This window comes from Poecilia formosa, unplaced genomic scaffold (genome assembly GCF_000485575.1).
Source record: "Poecilia formosa unplaced genomic scaffold, Poecilia_formosa-5.1.2 Scaffold405, whole genome shotgun sequence".
NCBI lineage: Eukaryota > Metazoa > Chordata > Actinopteri > Cyprinodontiformes > Poeciliidae > Poecilia > Poecilia formosa.
In genome coordinates this window covers 170,563-187,494 of record NW_006800344.1, presented here as the reverse complement: position 1 = coordinate 187,494, position 16,932 = coordinate 170,563, and the positions used below count along the sequence as shown (strand labels likewise).

Sequence of the window (16,932 nt, the reverse complement as noted above, 5' to 3'; positions counted from 1 at the left end):
TACATCCTTATTTTCTAAAACGTACATTCAGCCTCATAGTTGATATATGCAGGAAACAAAAGGTCATGAAATGAGACCATAGTTGGGCTGAATCATGCGCACATGAACAGGAAGTGGTTAAATCCCTGATATTTGTGGAGGAAGAATGTCCAGTAATGCAGAACAGTCACATATTCAGTTTGGAGAACAAGCAACAAAAAAAAAATCAAAATCCACCAAAAAGAACAACGCAGCCATTTGTTGGCCCTGTTATGGGCTGCATGCAGTTTTAACAGAGTTATTTACTCTGTTGTCTGTTCTCTCTGCAGAGTCGTCCCTTTTTTTTTATCCCCTTTCCCTAATTTGCTGCCACAACATTTCCATGTGACCCAACTTTTTCTGCATCAGCTGTTGGAGCAGAAAATGTTCACCACAGGAGTTGTTGTTTTTCCTGGCACTTCGACTAAAAAGCAGTTTTATTTGCCACCTGGCCTATAAACCACTTAAGACGCCACATCGTCTGAAAGATTTGCTCAGTGGTACCTCTGGCTTCGCCTGCGCTCTTGTTTCAGCCTTGAGTCATAGTTTTTGGAAATCTAAGACTTCTTGATGTGTAATCAGCTTGAGATGTAGCCAGTGACTTCCTCTTTGGTCTTCTTTTAAATCAAAACCTTTAGTATGGCTGAGTCACAGTTTTAAGGCAAGGGATGTTGATTTACAGGACGTCCGATGCCTGAACCTCTGAAGTAACTCAAACCAGAACTACAACCGCCTTATTCAGCATAATCCTGTCTTGTGTGTGTGTGTGTGTGTGTGTGTGTGTGAGTGAGACTTCCTGAATGTGATGTTATCCGTGTCTCTGACCAACAGGACTTCCGTGAGGCCGTGCACAAGGCATCTCGTCAGAACGGGAAGCCCGTGATTGAGGAACGTCATCTCAATCAGATCCTGTACTATCTCCCTCAGCTCTATGAACTCAACCAGGATCTGCTTAAAGAGCTGGAGCAGAGAGTTGCCAACTGGTATAAAGTTATTTTATATTTATGAATTTTTATATGCACAAATGTGTGCGAGTCCCTTTAATATCAAACCCACGCAAGGCCGTGAATTCGACTAAAAGTCAGGCTTTACAGCAGCAGTTTTGTTGCTGCTACATAGGTTTTCCTACTGCCCAACACATGGTCAGTGAAATTGGACAATAACTGTCTTAACCAGATCAGTCAGGTGTTATTGATTGCAATTATATCCCTGCATGATGAATAAGTAAATCCAAGTCTGGTGGCCATTGTCTGAGGATGAAGGCATTAAACACGCAAGTGGAGAAAATAATTGACTCGTATAAAATTAAGCCAAGTTGTTAGCATGAAGACCCATTGTGGTTGAAAAAAATTAAGAGGTTATGATTTCTAAACTAACACACTGACTGGACGAGAGAGAAACTGTGCAGCTGATGAGAGCGAAACTGTTTTATTTTTTGGGACATAAGGGCCTCATCAGGTGACCCCCAAACATTGATTTAAAGGGATATTTCTCTGTGAAGAATGGTGGTTCAGGTATCATCATAGGCACGTGTTTCTTCAACAATGAAGCTTTTATGTTGCTTATCAGGGATCAGTTCAAACACATCAAAATACTTGAACACGTCATGTTGTTGTTTTTTTACTCTGAAGAGTTTGTGTGTTTGGATTGGGCATTTGAGCAAAACAATCTCAAAAATACCAAAAAGCAAGCAACGTATAGTTTCCCTACCAATAAGATTGGCATTGTGGAATGACTAAACGTCAAGGAACTAGAAACCATGATGCCTCTGAAGCAAAACCAAGAACTGCAAAGGAATTGTGGGAGTTGGTCCAATAGTCCTGGGCTGGTATACCGGCTTACAGGTGACAGAGATCTGTCAGCCCCGTCCAACAGATTTGTGACGCAGTTCTCAGACACTGTAGATAAACGGATAAATACTAAATCAGGGGTTAATCAGGAAAACAAAATCTTCAAGCATTATTTTTAGTTTTAATTTTTGAGATTGTAAAGAAATATGCAGACAATGGTAACCATCAGAACTTCAAGAACCACCTCATTAACTCAAGTTGATTCGGTTTGTCTCGTGTGCAGGGATGAGAGCACTCAGGTGGCTGATATCTTCCTGAAGAAAGGGCCCTATCTAAAGATGTACTCCACTTACATCCGCGAGTTCGACAAGAATGTGACCCTACTGGTAGAGCAGACTAAGAAGAACTCTGCATTTGGCGCTGTGGTAAAAGAATTTGAGGTAATCCCGCTGGCCAAACCAGTTTGGGGAGGTGTATCCATGTTGGCGGCATTACATTGTTTGTCAGAATAGAAGGACGTAATTTTGCCCCTGAAAACTGTCTCTTTTTTTCGTTTTATTAAGGCGAGCCCTCGCTGTGCCAACCTGGCTGTGAAGCATTACCTGCTGAAGCCAGTTCAGAGAATCCCTCAGTACCAGCTGCTGCTCACAGGTACGTCCAACACAAATATCTTCATCAACTACTGAGTAACAAGGTCTTTGTCCATTCATTTTGCTTAAAATCTTATCACTGTTGTGGAATACCAAACTGTCCATGTCTAACCAGCCTTCAAGGTCTCATCTTCTACCCCATTCTGCCCTCTAGTGTACAAAACGTAAAAGTTACCCCGCTTCAACAGTCCACCTATTATCAAGGATCTGCCCAAATCAGATTTAGTGACATAACAGAAGCTTTCGAAGTGTTTTGTGCGTCAAATGGATCAAGTCCAAAAATTTGAAAAATGCTCCAGGCATCACTGTTGTGTAATTACGTTACATAAGCACCTGCAGACCCTTTAGCCCAGGATTGTATTTCCACAACGTTCCTGGAATTGACGTCTCCAAAAGGCGATTAGTTGAAACCCGAAGTGGCAAATTCAAGTTTTCCCTTCATGCACCTTCGCTGTTGATCCTGAATCTAAAATCTTTTTTCCTCTTTTGCAGACTACCTAAAAAATCTGTCAGTAGACTCGGAAGACTACAAAGACACAGAAGGTAAACTCACAGCCGAGTTTTATTGCGTAATGTAAAATTAACTTCTTTGTAAAAGTGTTCATATTGTACAGATTTTTTTTTCTCCCCATTATGTGACATTACAGCTACAAACTGCAATGTTTCTTAATGGGATTCTATGTGCTGGTCCATAATCATGAAGTGGAAGGAAAATGTCAGTGGATATATATTTTTAAGTCTGAGACAAACTCATAATTGGATTTAGGTTTGGACTCTTCTAGATCAATATAACTTGATCAAAACCATTTCCTTGTGGCTTTTTGTTTAGTTTAGGAAAGGTAAAAGGCTCTAAAAGGTTTTCTCTGAGCATCGCCTCTTGGTCAGCTTTAACCATCTTCCTATCAACCCTGTCCGTCCTGCTTTGTATTTTAAAAAAATGACCTATTTGACAAATTGTGAAGGGAACTGCTTTGAATAGATCATATAGAGCAATCGACGTGTTTCATCTGAAAACACGAATAAAAACATGTTTTCTCAATCCAACCAGCTGCCCTTGCTCTTGTGAAAGAGGTGGCCAATCATGCCAACGACATCATGAAACATGGGGTGAGAGCTGCATCAAGACGTATATGGGGAATTTTGATAACATAAATATGAAATGCCTGTAAACTTCTGCTTTCATTCCAGGATAACTTCCAGAAGCTGGTTCAGGTCCAGTGTCGTCTGAACGGCAGCCATGAGATTGTCCAGCCGGGACGGGTGAGGCACTGAGGAATCTGTTTTAGTCTTCAGATAACTTTTTATGACTGAAAACGGTTGGACCACAGCAGCTAAATTAAATAAACATCTCTTCACTGGTGTTTATGCTCCAGATCTTCATCAAAGAGGGCGTCCTGATGAAGCTGTCCAGGAAGGTCATGCAGCCCCGGATGTTCTTCCTGGTAGAGTTCACTGCTACCTCTTTCATATGTCTTGTTTTTTGGATTAAAAAAAAAAAAGTAACACAAGCACAAATATGCTACTTATCTCAACAGTCCAGAAAGAAAGGCTTTTTTTTTCTCCCCCAAATGCAGCAGAACATTTTGTGATTTAAGTAACACTGTGGTCTAATATAAGGAGCTTATGTGTCAGAATTAAGCTGTCTTCAGATCAAAGCTCACAACAAAGAATGACCCTATTTTTTTTTAAAGTACCACGCAGACATTCAGCCTAAAATTAATCTTCCCTTTAATTCCTCTCCTCCCTGTCTTGTTGATTAGTGCTATTTTACTTTAGATTACCATGTGATAAGTAAGTAATTCACTATTATTTATTTAACTCTTTTATAAATGATGTAATCTTTCAATATTGGAATGTTATAACAACCTCAAGCAGCAGACCTATTTTTCTACATAAAATCAGATAAAAGTCCTCCAAAGTCTTTGATTCGTCAAACCGAAATCATATCCAAACAGGAAGATTGTCGGTGTTTAAGCATGAGGTTTCAAAAGTCATTCACCCAGGATCACATTATGAAATGGAGCACCACAATAATTTATCTATGTAAACTTCAAATTGTCCTAAAATAGGATTCCACGTGATAAATCTGTCAGCTGGGAGGAAAAAAACAGAATCGCTCTTCTTATTCTGAGTCTGTAGAGAAACCAAAGTAACTCTGCTGCAAATCCCGGTGGTGACACAAGAGAACGAGAAACCGCTACATCCGTTATGCTACATCTGTATTACATCATAAAACTTCTGAATCTTTTTTTTTTTTTTCTGTCTTTTAGCTTAGCGACGTGTTGCTGTACACCACCCCTGTTCAGCATGGCCAGTTCAAGCTTAAAAACATGCTGTCTCTGGCTGGGATGAAGGTGAGAGCTTCGCCTTTTTCTTACGTCCTTCATGTAATCACATTCATGTCATCTCGATGAGCTTCGTGCTGCCAACGCCGTTCACAATGCTGATAATTGCAGGTTAGCAAACCCAGTCAAGAGGCCTATCAGAATGAGCTGAACATAGAAAGTGTGGAGCGCTCCTTTATTCTCTCCGCAAGGTAAGTTTGAAAAAGGCACGGTAATATTCATCACGCTGTCGGGTTTATGTGGAGGGTTTTACCTTTTCTCTTTTTAAAGTTCGGCCGCAGAGCGAGATGAATGGCTCAAGACTATTTCCTCGGCCATCAGTGAATACACAAAGAAGAAAATTAGCTTTATGTCTTCTAACAAGCCAGAGGAGGTAAGAATATTTTTCAGCGTACGCTTTTCCTGTTTTGTGATCTAAAAGCCTGAGTCACTGTGATTTAAACACTCAGACTTTAGCGTGTATGATTCAGCAGTGAGTGGGAACTTCAATGCATCATTTTTGCTTTCATCCAGGAATATTTGGGCGAATGCGTTGATGGTCCACCTTTGGGATCCACAGCCCCCATTTGGATCCCGGACACACGAACCACCATGTGCATGATCTGCACTTGTGACTTTACCCTGACGTGGAGGAGACACCACTGCCGCGCATGTGGAAAGGTTCGCGGACAAATACATGCAGGATTTTTTTCTTTTTCTTTTTTTATTTCTACTCTTTAAGGACAAGTGTGATTTCTGAAATTGTTTTTTATTGACAAATAAAAACTATAGATTACCTCTTTCAAAAGAACTATGCAGCTGTTTTATACATCCAGTAGAAAAGGTGCCGTGCCTTGCAGAAGTATTTGTATACATTCTTGACTTAATACAAAGTGAGGTGTGAAATGGTAGGAAGTGACACATTAAAGATGTTTACAAATGAACATCTAAATAGTGTTGCATTCTTAACCATCATCTAACGCTCCAAAATAAAACCCAGTGCAACCAGTCAAATAATTAACGAACAGAGTGATATGACATCTTTCTATTATATGTAAAGGAACTATTGCTGTTAACATACCAAAACTTCCAAACTGACAGTGCTTAAACAAAACAACTAAATAGGTTTATGTATTAGCGTTTATAACATGCGACTGAAATGTTTTTGCGGTTTCATCCCCTCAGGTGGTTTGTCAGGCTTGTTCCTCCAATAAACACTGTCTTGCATATCTAAAGAAGCAGTCAGCACGAGTGTGTGACCAGTGCTTTGACGTTCTTGAGCATAAAAGTAAGCCTGAACATGTTTAGTCACTGTTTGATACCAACACGTTGCCATTCTTGCATATTCTTCTACACTCTCAGGGTATCGTATATCCCTAAAACAGACACCAGAGGTTCATAAACATGTTCTCACAGTTAAAGCACTTTCTGTTCAACAGATGAAATTTCCTCAGCAGCAACATTGCCGCCTGGAAGCAAGGCAACGGTTGCATTTAACAGAAAACATAAGAGGATACCTGCAGCCCTGAAAGAGGTAACTGATGCTTTGTCCTGATTTGAATGACCCTTTATTCATACAGTGCTTTGCAAACGTATTCATGCTTCATGCTCATTATGTCTTGCAATGAAAATCGTGTGACATACCTGAACTCGGCAGCCTAAATAGTCTGAGGGGCCGAACTTATTATCAATTTTATAAAGCTAAAGAAGGAAAAGTTAACTTTTTAGCTTTATAAATGCAAATATATAAAAAGCTGTTTGCTTTTTGGTGAAATTTTTCTTTTTAGGTTGTAGAACAAAGAAGAAAAAAACTTTTACAACAAAGGAGAGAAAATGTTGAGAGGAACTTAACAGTTCCATCCATTTCTGTCAAGAATTATCCAAAAAGAACAATCTGTATTTGATGCATATATTAACTAAAAACTACTAAAACTAGCCTGTCTTTTTTTATTTATACCTTAAAAAATTATGTCTTGAAATATAAGTATTATCCAAGGTTATTCAGAGCTTGGGTGGAAGGCCTAACAAACCACATTAGAGCCACAAGTTGCACTCTTTTGTGATAGATCAATACAAAGTAGAAGCAAAACTACACAAATTATTTTACAAATAAAAATCTGTAAAATGCGCCATCCATTTTGTATCAGGCCTTTTGTACTCTGATACACCAAAATAAAACCCTAAGCTTTGAATTGCCTTGTATAAATTTCAACAAAATGCATTGGAAGTTGGAGATAAATCACATGTATGTATACTTTTAAAGGGCACTCTGCAGAAAACGCACAACACAATTGCAAATATTCACTTTCTCACATGTCCTTTGAGGACTGATACTAATATAGCTTTTTATACAGTCACAACATGAGAGCTTTTTTAAATTTAGACCTAAAAACACACTTTTCTTTGTCTTAGGTGTCCGCAAACACGGATAATTCCTCCATGAGTGGGTATCTGCAGAGGTCCAAGCACAATAAGAAGCAGGGGAAGAGGCTGTGGTTTGTCATTAAAGACAAAGTCCTGTACACGTACGCCGCTAGTGAGGTATGCACGTCTCACCGTGTTCATCCGATGCAGAGAGACTCGTGAACCAGCCTGATATCTACCTTTGTTTTGGTTCTACCTCCAGGATGTGGCAGCCTTAGAGAGTCTGCCCCTGTTGGGCTTCGTGTTAAAAGTGGATTCCTCTCAGAAGCAGCAGTTTAAGCTCTACCACAAAAACACCCTTCACTACATTTTCAGGGCAGACGATGTGCAAACAGCCCAAAGGTATGTATGTGCAGCAGAAAAGATGAATGCAGCTTGGTTTGAAATCACACTGAGACAGCTGTGATTTCAACAGTATTTTCTCTTTTTTGTTTTTATGAATAGATGGATCGACACGTTCAAAGAGGCAGTCGTGTTGTAAATCTCTGAGTGGAGGGGTTTGTATTTTACCTCAGTGCTCCGTAGCTTTTACAAAGAAGAAGAAAGTCTTCTGGAAGCACCATTTTAGTTGAAATGACCCCCCCACCCCCATTTTTATCTTGTTCGATTGTTTTTACATTTCTGTAAATGTTATTTTTATATATGAGCAAAATTCTTTGCCTATAGGATTTATGGTATTTCATTGAGTACTAAGAGTATTCAATAATGCCAGGCTCTTGTCTCGGACCACTTTGACTTGTTAATGATGGCTGCAAATTTCTGAAAAATATTAGACCTATGTTTTGTTATAGCTTCAAAGGGTCCAAAAAATTGTGCAAAGGCTGTTTGTTGTTCCCTGACATCACACTGTCACTGTGCAAGAGGCTACACATTTTCAACACCGACTGTAAAAAAGTAACATTATTTTACATATTTTGCACTTAAGTCACTTAAAACTATGTACATATGAAATTTTGCATGTAAACTGAGAAATAGGAAATGACTGTAAAGCAAATAAAATCAAACGTCTGTGAATATTTGTATCACTGCTTTTCACTTTACTGCACTGTGCAAGGGTAAACATCTGGTATTTATTAAAAAGAGAAAAAGTACCATGTTGAATATTTATGAAAATATGTACTAGCTTTCCTAATTTTGTGTAATTTACATTTTATTTCCGGTATCTGGTAGTAGTTTTGTACATTGTTATGACTCACTCTTGTTTGCAGAAATGGCTAAATTCAGTTATGTTGGAGGATTTTTGAACATGAGCCTGTTTTAGGTCAGTCCACAACATCTTGAGCTATAAAACCAGTCTTTTGGAAATTTTTCAGAGGGGATTTTGAAATAATGGCTAAAAGTATCTGTAAACTAAGCTCTACCACAAAAACACCCTTCACTACATTTTCAGGGCAGACAGATATACATTTTCCTTTAGAGTTTCTTGGTGCAGGACACAAATTTATGGTTCCTTTAATTACAGAAAATCATCCAAGTCCTGAAGCAGACACAGAACATCACACTACTACCATTATTTGACTGTTTTTATGAAATGCTCCTCTATTTTTACTCCACATTTAATAGGCTTTTTGACTTTTTCCGACTCACAAATGTCATTGGGTTTTTCATAATTAAAAAATGGAAATTAAATTATAATGGTAAAGCATTAATAGTGACTTAGTTTAATTTCTGAAGGGACTATTAAGACCCCACACTTGCTGATTTGCGGCTCCTTTGAGAACAGCTGAAGAAGAAAAATGTTGATGTCCTTTTTCTAGTGAATAAACAAATTTCAGTGAGGTGAAGTGAATTAGATGGCTTAAAAAGAGTTAACAGCGATACAAACACAAGGAAGTTCTAGAGTATAGCATTACACTGTTTCAGTGTTTATTACATTAAGCCATACAAAACTTTCAGTTCATCCAGTAACTTACTGGAATATACATGCAGTTAAAAAATCCTGGGGAAAAACAACCCAAAAAACAATTGGACTCAACGATCCAAAATATGAGAGACAGCCTATAGAAGAACACTTTAAGCACTGAATCTAAAAAGTATCTAAGACTTTTAAAAACTATGTACACAAATGATCAACTTAAACTCAAATCTACATTTATCTCTTTCAAGCAAGTAATTTAAAAATGAATCTAAGCAAAACACAACTAGATAGAGTTCAAAATTGTTGTCATTTTTACCTTAATTGTAATTCACACTCTTAAATCCGAGCCACCAGCATTATTTATAGACAGCCAGTTAAAGGAGACAGTCCGATGCAGAGCTGACAGACAGTCAACATACCGCAGCCGCTGTCATACATAAACCGCAGCAACGTTAGTGCGCATGCGCATCAAACCTTTATGGATGAAAAAGGTCACGAACTCTGACCCTCTCGACAACTGCAGAAAACACTTCCAATATTATTGCATTGAAAGCAATACATTTTATTACATATCGGATTTTCAAAAGGTAAGAGACATTCGTTACTGCGAAAGTACGCGAGACTCATGAGAGAGTATCGCGCTGTTGGAGAAGCAGGAAGGAAGTTGCCATTAGCTACTAGCTAACAACCAGCTAACATAGCTTGTCATAGTCTGGAGCTACACTGAGGTCTGGTATGTCTATGCTCCTACAAAGTCATGCTTTTTTACTAGCCTCATGCACCAGTAGGTGGACTTTAAGAGACGCTGAGCGAAGGTAATGTTAATAAAAGGTGACAGCTAGTTAGCTTAGCAGCGTCAGCTAACAGAGCTACTGCTACCTTCGGTGCTAGCGCTGCTCCATAGATTCCTAAATAAAGGCATCCATATTGCAGGAAATCGTCATATAAACAGTTAGCGGTGTCAACCTGTCAGTTGTCTTGTTATTTAGATGATATGGGTGAAGATCCAAAGCCTCCCAAAACGAATTTTGGCCGGTTGTCGAAAACGGAACTATCTCTGTTGGCATCTCGGGCCTTGAACCCTAGTGTTCTTTAACCCTTCAATGTTGACCTTTCACCGACAGGAAAAGAAATACCTTTATCTTCCGTATAGATTTTAAGTAGCCGGCTGTCAGTGGCATGTGTAAATATAGTGTTTTTACCACTCATTTGATATCACCGGATACAGCTCTTTAGCGGTTTTTGCGGGGTTTTGGCTAACGGTAGCTTGGTTGCTTTCCCGCAGGCTCCACATTACTAACACGCCTTGACATCCAACATAATAAACCAAGTGGTTGTTTATACTTTCCGACCCAGGCAATTTCGAATGAACTGACACAAGTGTACGCTTAATCACATATATACAAGTCGGATCGATGCTTTAGCGTGTTGCATGCACCATGTAGAGGGGAGAGAATGAGATGCTAACAACATATAAAGGTGGAGGTAAAGTCTGATTGTAACGCAACCAGAATCTATTTTCGCTGAGAGTGCTTTCATTGTTTTGGATAATCATGCTGCTTTATGTCAGGATCTATTGTTTCTTGTTGCTGGGCATCAATAAGTTAGAATGTCAATAAAGTGTATATATCTATTGCAAAGGTTATTTGCTGATTTCAGTGATTATGGCTCATAGCTCATAATAAACCCAGTTTTACAACATATCAATACAATTTTAAAGCCATGGGAAATTGAAGTCTTAATCAGGTTATTATAAAAATATTTGTACCTTGAAAAGCCTGTTTCCCCCGGGCCCCAGTAACACAAATCTGCATATGTTGTATGAATGTCATTATTTACCAAAATAAATAATAGGACTTCAAAATGACTGGTCTCTTACTGTGATGATTTCTGCCGTACAGGTGTGCATGCCTCATGGGGCACTGATGTGAGGAGCGGCGGATGAAGGTGTGCGCAGTATTAGAATGGATGGACAGACTCACAAGATTCAGCTTGTGTCAACAGACAACAGCATGGCTTTAGGACATCGAATCCAGGTGAATGAGAGGCCTCTCTGCCCTTTGGACAATTCATATCAATGTGTGCTCTAGCTGCAAAAAACAAAAATAAAACGTAGATACTCTGCTTACACTTTCTATGTTATTTCCTCTGATAGATCGTAACTGATCAGCAGACCGGACAGAAGATCCAAATTGTCACAGCACTTGAGCCGTCCTCCCCCGGGAAGCAACAGTTCATCTTGGCGAACGCCGACTATTCCCCTGGCGGGAAGGTGATTCTGGCCAAGCAGGAAGGCTCTCCTAACAAGGTGATCCTCGCCTCTTCGGACGGCTCCGGGGTCAACCAGCTGCTTTTTGCCGCCCCCGAACTGGCAGGACAGCAGATTCAGGTAACGGTCCAAAGCATGTCGACTTCGTCCCCGATTCTGTTTCCATAAACAAGCCTCTGGAAGAGCATATGACTGAATCATAGGTCTGTTTAGTCAGCCTAAACCTACCGCAGTGTTTATTGTCTTAAATCATCCCGTCGTGTTGTGCTTGTCAGTTTGTGACTGACGGCTCGGACCAGTCTATCGTCAAGCCTGTGGTGGAGTACTGTGTTGTCTGTGGGGACAAGGCGTCAGGTAGAAATAACACTTTACTCAACTACTGACAGTATTTTTCTGAACGTTAAGCCAGTGTTGTGTGTGTTTGTAGCAAGCTGTAACATTTCCTTCTCTCTCAGGGCGTCACTATGGAGCCGTCAGCTGCGAGGGATGCAAGGGCTTCTTCAAACGTAGCATTAGAAAGAACCTGGTGTATACCTGCAGGGGATCGGGAGAATGTGCCATTAACAAACTACACCGAAACCGCTGCCAGTACTGCCGACTACAGCGCTGTATAGCTTTGGGCATGAAGCAGGATTGTAAGAGAACCTTTTTAACTACTTATTCACCTTTGATAACGTGTCGGCAAGGATTCAAGCGCCTTACCGTCGGGAACTGTGTCGTCTTCCAGCTGTGCAGTGCGAACGGAAGCCCGTCGAAGTCGCCACCAGAGAGAAATCGTTGAATTGTGCGGCCTCCACGGAAAAGATCTACATCCGGAAGAACCTTTGCAGTCCTCTGGCTGCCACGCCCACTTTTGTATCTGAGAAGGAAACCGCTCGGTACATAACATTCACCCCAAGATACCACAGTAATGATATGTCCAGTTGACATTGAACTATACATGTAGTGTTGATGTCAAACAATAGATGTTCTGTTTGCATATTTATAGCAGAATAGCACACAGAAGTAAAATAGTTTAAATATGTCTAAAACATGTTTTTAAACGTATTTAAAAACATCCTTTTTCATGTTTATTTTTAGCTATTTAAATACAATAGTAGCAGAATGTAACCCAACTATTAAGCAGCAGTGGCTTCTTATTACTCAATTTGACTTTAATAACTGGATATCAGACATGGACTATTTTACATTTCTAAGCAAATATGATTTTAAAATGCAACGGCTGAGTTTTTAAAATGTTTTTGGTATTTTAAAAAGTTGATATACAGGGTTTCCCCCAGCAAACTAGTTAAGCCTGGTGATAAGGTGCTTGGGAAGTCTACCAGTGGCCACTGTGTTGTGGTGTTCAAATAATGTGGAAAAATTTACAGAATTTTTTTAAAATAAAACATCAATAAAGAAAATATAGCGGTGCACTAAATAAAGCTAGTATTTCTGCAGGTTTTGTATGTAGAACCAAATACCATTATCTGTTTTTAAATAGATAATTGTCTGCTAAAGATTAATAATGCATTATTATGTATAAATCTAGCGTAAAACCCGTCTTTGCTATCACTGTTACTGGTGTTAAAATAAATAAGTAAACAACGCTTAGCCCGGTGGGGGGTCATGTAAAGCCTGGTGGCCCGCCAGGCTTATAATACTCTGGGGGGGAATCCCTGATATAGTTGAATTTATTCAATATGGTTGTCTAATAATAACAATAATCAACGTCTACTTTCAGATCCACGAGTTTGCTTGAGTCTAGCATGTTGCTCAACATCCAGCAGCCCTTCCCTAAACTGGAAAACACCATCCTGATTCCAGCATCCCCTGATAAGGTAGAATTCAGTGTTTAATATGTTTGAGTTACTGGCATGAATGGGTTTGTTTTATTGAAAGAAATGAATGTGGAAATATGGTTCTTTTGCCTGATTTTGTTATTTTGTAATTATGTTATCTACATGAATTGTTTTCATTTTGGTCTTTAATACACCAGAAATATCTACGCTACATTTTGGTTCTTCTGACGACGTACTGAGTCGTCTTTTTACCAAATACTTTTTTACTCTTCTGTCATTTCTTGGACGGCTACTTTTTATTTTTACTTGAGCAAAAAATATATTGAAGTAGCGCCACTCTTACTTGAGTGCAATTTTTGGGTACCCTGGAAATATGTGTAGTAGATTCCTAGGTAGCTTCTCATTTATTAAACATCTATGTAGAAAAATAGTCGAAGAGTCTCTCTTCTCGACAGGATGATCTATCTCAAGGGGACCTTGGTACTTTGGCGAACGTGGTGACATCACTCGCCCACCTCAACAAGACCAGGGAGCTGAGCGACGGCGGGAACGACGCGATGGGAGCCGAAACGCTTAGCAACGGCGACGGCTCCATGACGGACGTCAAAGTCGAAGATCATAGTGCGAGTGACATCACCAGGTGAGAGTTAGATGCCTTTGATGCTTGTTGTCGTTGTTCGTGTGACTGAATGTAATGACTGCATTCGTCCGGAGTGAAACCCAGGGCCTGTTTTTATTTTATTTTTGCTCTTGATGCTTTAATTTAATTTCTTCCAGGGCCATGTGGTTTCTGACTCCAGTTATATGAATCTTATTAGCTTTACCCAAAAGGTTCCTTCTTGTATTGGGGTGTTTATTCCAGAGCCTTTTTTTTTTATATATATGATAAATAATATATGACATGCTTTCTTTAAGCTAAACATAAGAAACAAACATTTATCTTTTTAACGTCTGCCTATTCTTGTATTTATTTTATTTTGTTTTTATGCCCAGAGCTTTCGACACGTTGGCCAAAGTCCTACACTCTGACGACGGCTCGGCCGGAGAATCTTTAGAGACCACCATGCAGCTGATGTCGGGGGACCAGTCGGGTCCGGTGGTGGAGCTGGATGGGCCTCTGCTTTCTGAGAGCCACATCCCTTTCAAGGTAAAAGCAGAACTGTTGCACTGAAGCTTCTGCTCGTGTCAACACAAATTCACTCCAGTTTTTTTTTTAATTTTTTTTATGCTTTTAAGATGCACAATGTCGTTGTGTTTTCCCCCTTTACGCTTCAAAATGATTTCTCCCCAGCTTATGATGCCTTTGCCAGTACCAGAGTACCTCAATGTCAACTACATCTGTGAGTCTGCGTCCCGGCTACTTTTTCTCTCTATGCACTGGGCACGCTCCATACCTGCCTTTCAAGCCTTAGGGTAAGACGATGTCTTATGTTTTAGTGATGAATTGTTTCGATTTGGCCCTAATTTGTTCAAATTTCAGTGTATTTTATTAGGATTTTGTGTCACAGTCACCCACTTGGTGAATCGGGTCCATCTGTGTAAAGAGAGAGCAAAATTAAACGGTTTGGTCTCAGTCTGCAATGCGGTGTGAGGCCAACATAATATTGTTGCACAGCCATCTATTGTAAAACATGGTTGTGGCAGCATTATGCTACGTGGAAGGAAGTTGTTGATTGCATTAATCTAAAGTTGATTGATCTTATCAGCCGATTAATGATTAATTGATAAGCTGCCATTTTCTTAATAACCTGACTTTTCTGTTGTATCAAGCGGGCCGGCCGTCTTTCCAGAACATAAAGGGCTACATTTTTATAAGATGACAAAAAAAGAAAACATATTTTAACATTATTTTTGTGTCAGCTGTATTAAATACTGACTGAGTAAACAGCAACGTGTTTTTCCAGTATGAATAAACTTAGACATATTTATAAAATACAACAATACAGGAACCTCTTAGGTTGCTGACCGGAAAGATAAAAGATGGAAAGAATAAAATATGTGAATAATTCCCTATGAACAGGAAGATGTTCACATAGAAACACTGTCCGTGGCTACTCTTGAAGGAATATTAAACCTTCGCTCCATGAAGTGCATCAACTCAGGAAAACACATAAATCCTAATAAAATGCATCAGACTCTTCTTCTCTGCTCACACTTTATTAAGCATAAGTCTGTGACTTCTTCTTTTGCAGTGGTCAAGACAATGACATTAACTTGATGAAAGCCTGCTGGAATGAACTTTTTGCCCTGGGCCTGGCACAGTGCTCCAACATTATGAATGTTGGTACCATTCTAAGTGCCATTATCAACCATCTGCAGACCAGCTTACAGGAAGGTAGGAGGGCTCTGCGAGTGGCTGCAAGCATCCATTAACGGAGTCAGATGTCTGAAACGGGAAGTCATTTGATTGTGCTGAGTTTTAGTTCTTTTTTTTCTTCTTTTTTAACACAGTTGTCTGTTTTGTCTCGTATTTAGAAAAGCTGTCCCCAGAGAGAGGAAAAGTGGTAATGGAGCACATCTGGAGGATGCAGGAGTTCTGCAACAGCATGTCCAAGCTGTCCCCCGACTCCTATGAATATGCCTACCTCAAAGCTATTGTTCTCTTCAGCCCTGGTGTGTGAAATCAAGTTTTTTGTTTTCTTCTTTTTATCTGCGTTTTTAATAAAGCATGTTCAGTACGTTCCTTTTTTCTTACGCGTTGTTTTTGTGCTAGATCACCCCGGCATAGATAACATCCCGCAGATTGAGATGTTCCAGGAAAAAGCGTACATGGAGCTGCAGGACTACGTTACGAGGACGTACCCCGAGGACTCTTATCGGTTTGTACTTCCGCGAAGCTGCCAGGCCTGTTTTAAAGTGGGACAGATTGATGATGTTGTCCCAGATGTGCTTGCTTCATGTGTTTTTTAGATCCATGTCTCCTTTCTGCCTCATTACTCCCAGGTTATCCAAGCTGTTGCTGCGTCTTCCGGCCCTCAGGCTAATAAGCGCAGCTGTCACGGAGGAGCTGTTTTTCGCCGGGCTCATCGGCAACGTGCAGATTGACAGCATCATCCCTTACATCCTCAAGATGGAATCCACTGATTATAACAGCCAAGCGGGCTCTGGCGTCTGACAAACGGTGCCATTTAATAAAGAAAAAATAAAAGTCAACATTTGGATTGCAAAAGGTTGGCAAACAAAGCATTTAGAGAACTCATCAAACCGGTTTTTGAATGAGTATAACAAACTAGATTCATGGCTCGTTATCCGTTTTCAGTTTTGTTTTCTCTCTTAGCTTCTCTTCTCCATACGCCGTCAGCTGGGCTCAGCTCGCTAATCGGACAACCTGCAGAGACTCTGAGAATTAAATTCTTAAAACCTGCACAGCAGATTTAGCTTTTTACTGTATAGTATTTTATGCTTTGTACCCTTTACGCCTTTGTTTTTCTGAAAAACTCATTTGTATTTTGATTGAAGCAGCATGGTTTGTTTTTGTTTTGTTTTTTTTATTCATTACTTCTCCAACATGGCCATGCTGTTTTTTTTATGTTAGGGTGGTTACGACAAAAGAAAATGTGAAATAAATTTGTGAGATCTTCTCATCAAAGGTTATTTATTACCTTTATGGCTCACTAGTTTGCTAATCCAACGGATTAGCAGCATCTTAGCATCATGTGGATCTGAAGTAACTGTACATATATTTATATATGAAATGCACCAAAAAAAAGCTATACAGTCAACATTTGGTAATTTGTGTATTCTGTCATTTTGGACAAGGAAATGTTGATGCATAAAGATGGTCGTGTCATTTGAAAATAAAAACATCTTTCAGTCTT

The 16,932-nt window shown here is 39.6% G+C and overlaps 2 protein-coding genes across 4 annotated transcripts; both read left to right on the top strand.

The window, feature by feature from the left end:
• The first annotated feature begins 145 nt into the window (after positions 1-145).
• Positions 146-8,220, top strand: LOC103154911 (FYVE, RhoGEF and PH domain-containing protein 6-like). The gene is made up of 17 exons (XM_007576376.1): positions 146-152; positions 806-1,001; positions 2,092-2,248; positions 2,372-2,459; positions 2,951-3,001; positions 3,507-3,565; positions 3,647-3,718; positions 3,832-3,900; positions 4,729-4,812; positions 4,915-4,994; positions 5,074-5,176; positions 5,317-5,463; positions 5,968-6,070; positions 6,222-6,316; positions 7,195-7,323; positions 7,409-7,548; positions 7,651-8,220. The coding sequence occupies exons 1-17, from the start codon at positions 146-148 to the stop codon at positions 7,685-7,687; spliced, it is 1,617 nt and encodes a 538-aa protein (XP_007576438.1). The 3' UTR covers positions 7,688-8,220.
• Positions 8,221-9,106: 886 nt separating this feature from the next.
• Positions 9,107-16,932, top strand: nr2c1 (nuclear receptor subfamily 2, group C, member 1). 3 transcript variants are annotated; one of them, XM_007576344.2, is made up of 14 exons: positions 9,107-9,651; positions 10,966-11,100; positions 11,220-11,453; positions 11,609-11,687; positions 11,789-11,968; positions 12,061-12,211; positions 13,057-13,153; positions 13,570-13,754; positions 14,108-14,261; positions 14,406-14,527; positions 15,307-15,449; positions 15,590-15,727; positions 15,828-15,933; positions 16,058-16,932. In XM_007576344.2, the coding sequence occupies exons 2-14, from the start codon at positions 11,029-11,031 to the stop codon at positions 16,227-16,229; spliced, it is 1,833 nt and encodes a 610-aa protein (XP_007576406.1). In that variant the 5' UTR covers positions 9,107-9,651; positions 10,966-11,028; the 3' UTR covers positions 16,230-16,932. The 3 variants fall into 3 exon arrangements, with proteins under 3 accessions (XP_007576406.1, XP_007576407.1, XP_007576408.1); XM_007576345.2 differs by lacking the exon at positions 9,107-9,651 and adding an exon at positions 9,670-9,797; XM_007576346.2 differs by lacking the exon at positions 9,107-9,651 and adding an exon at positions 9,670-9,879.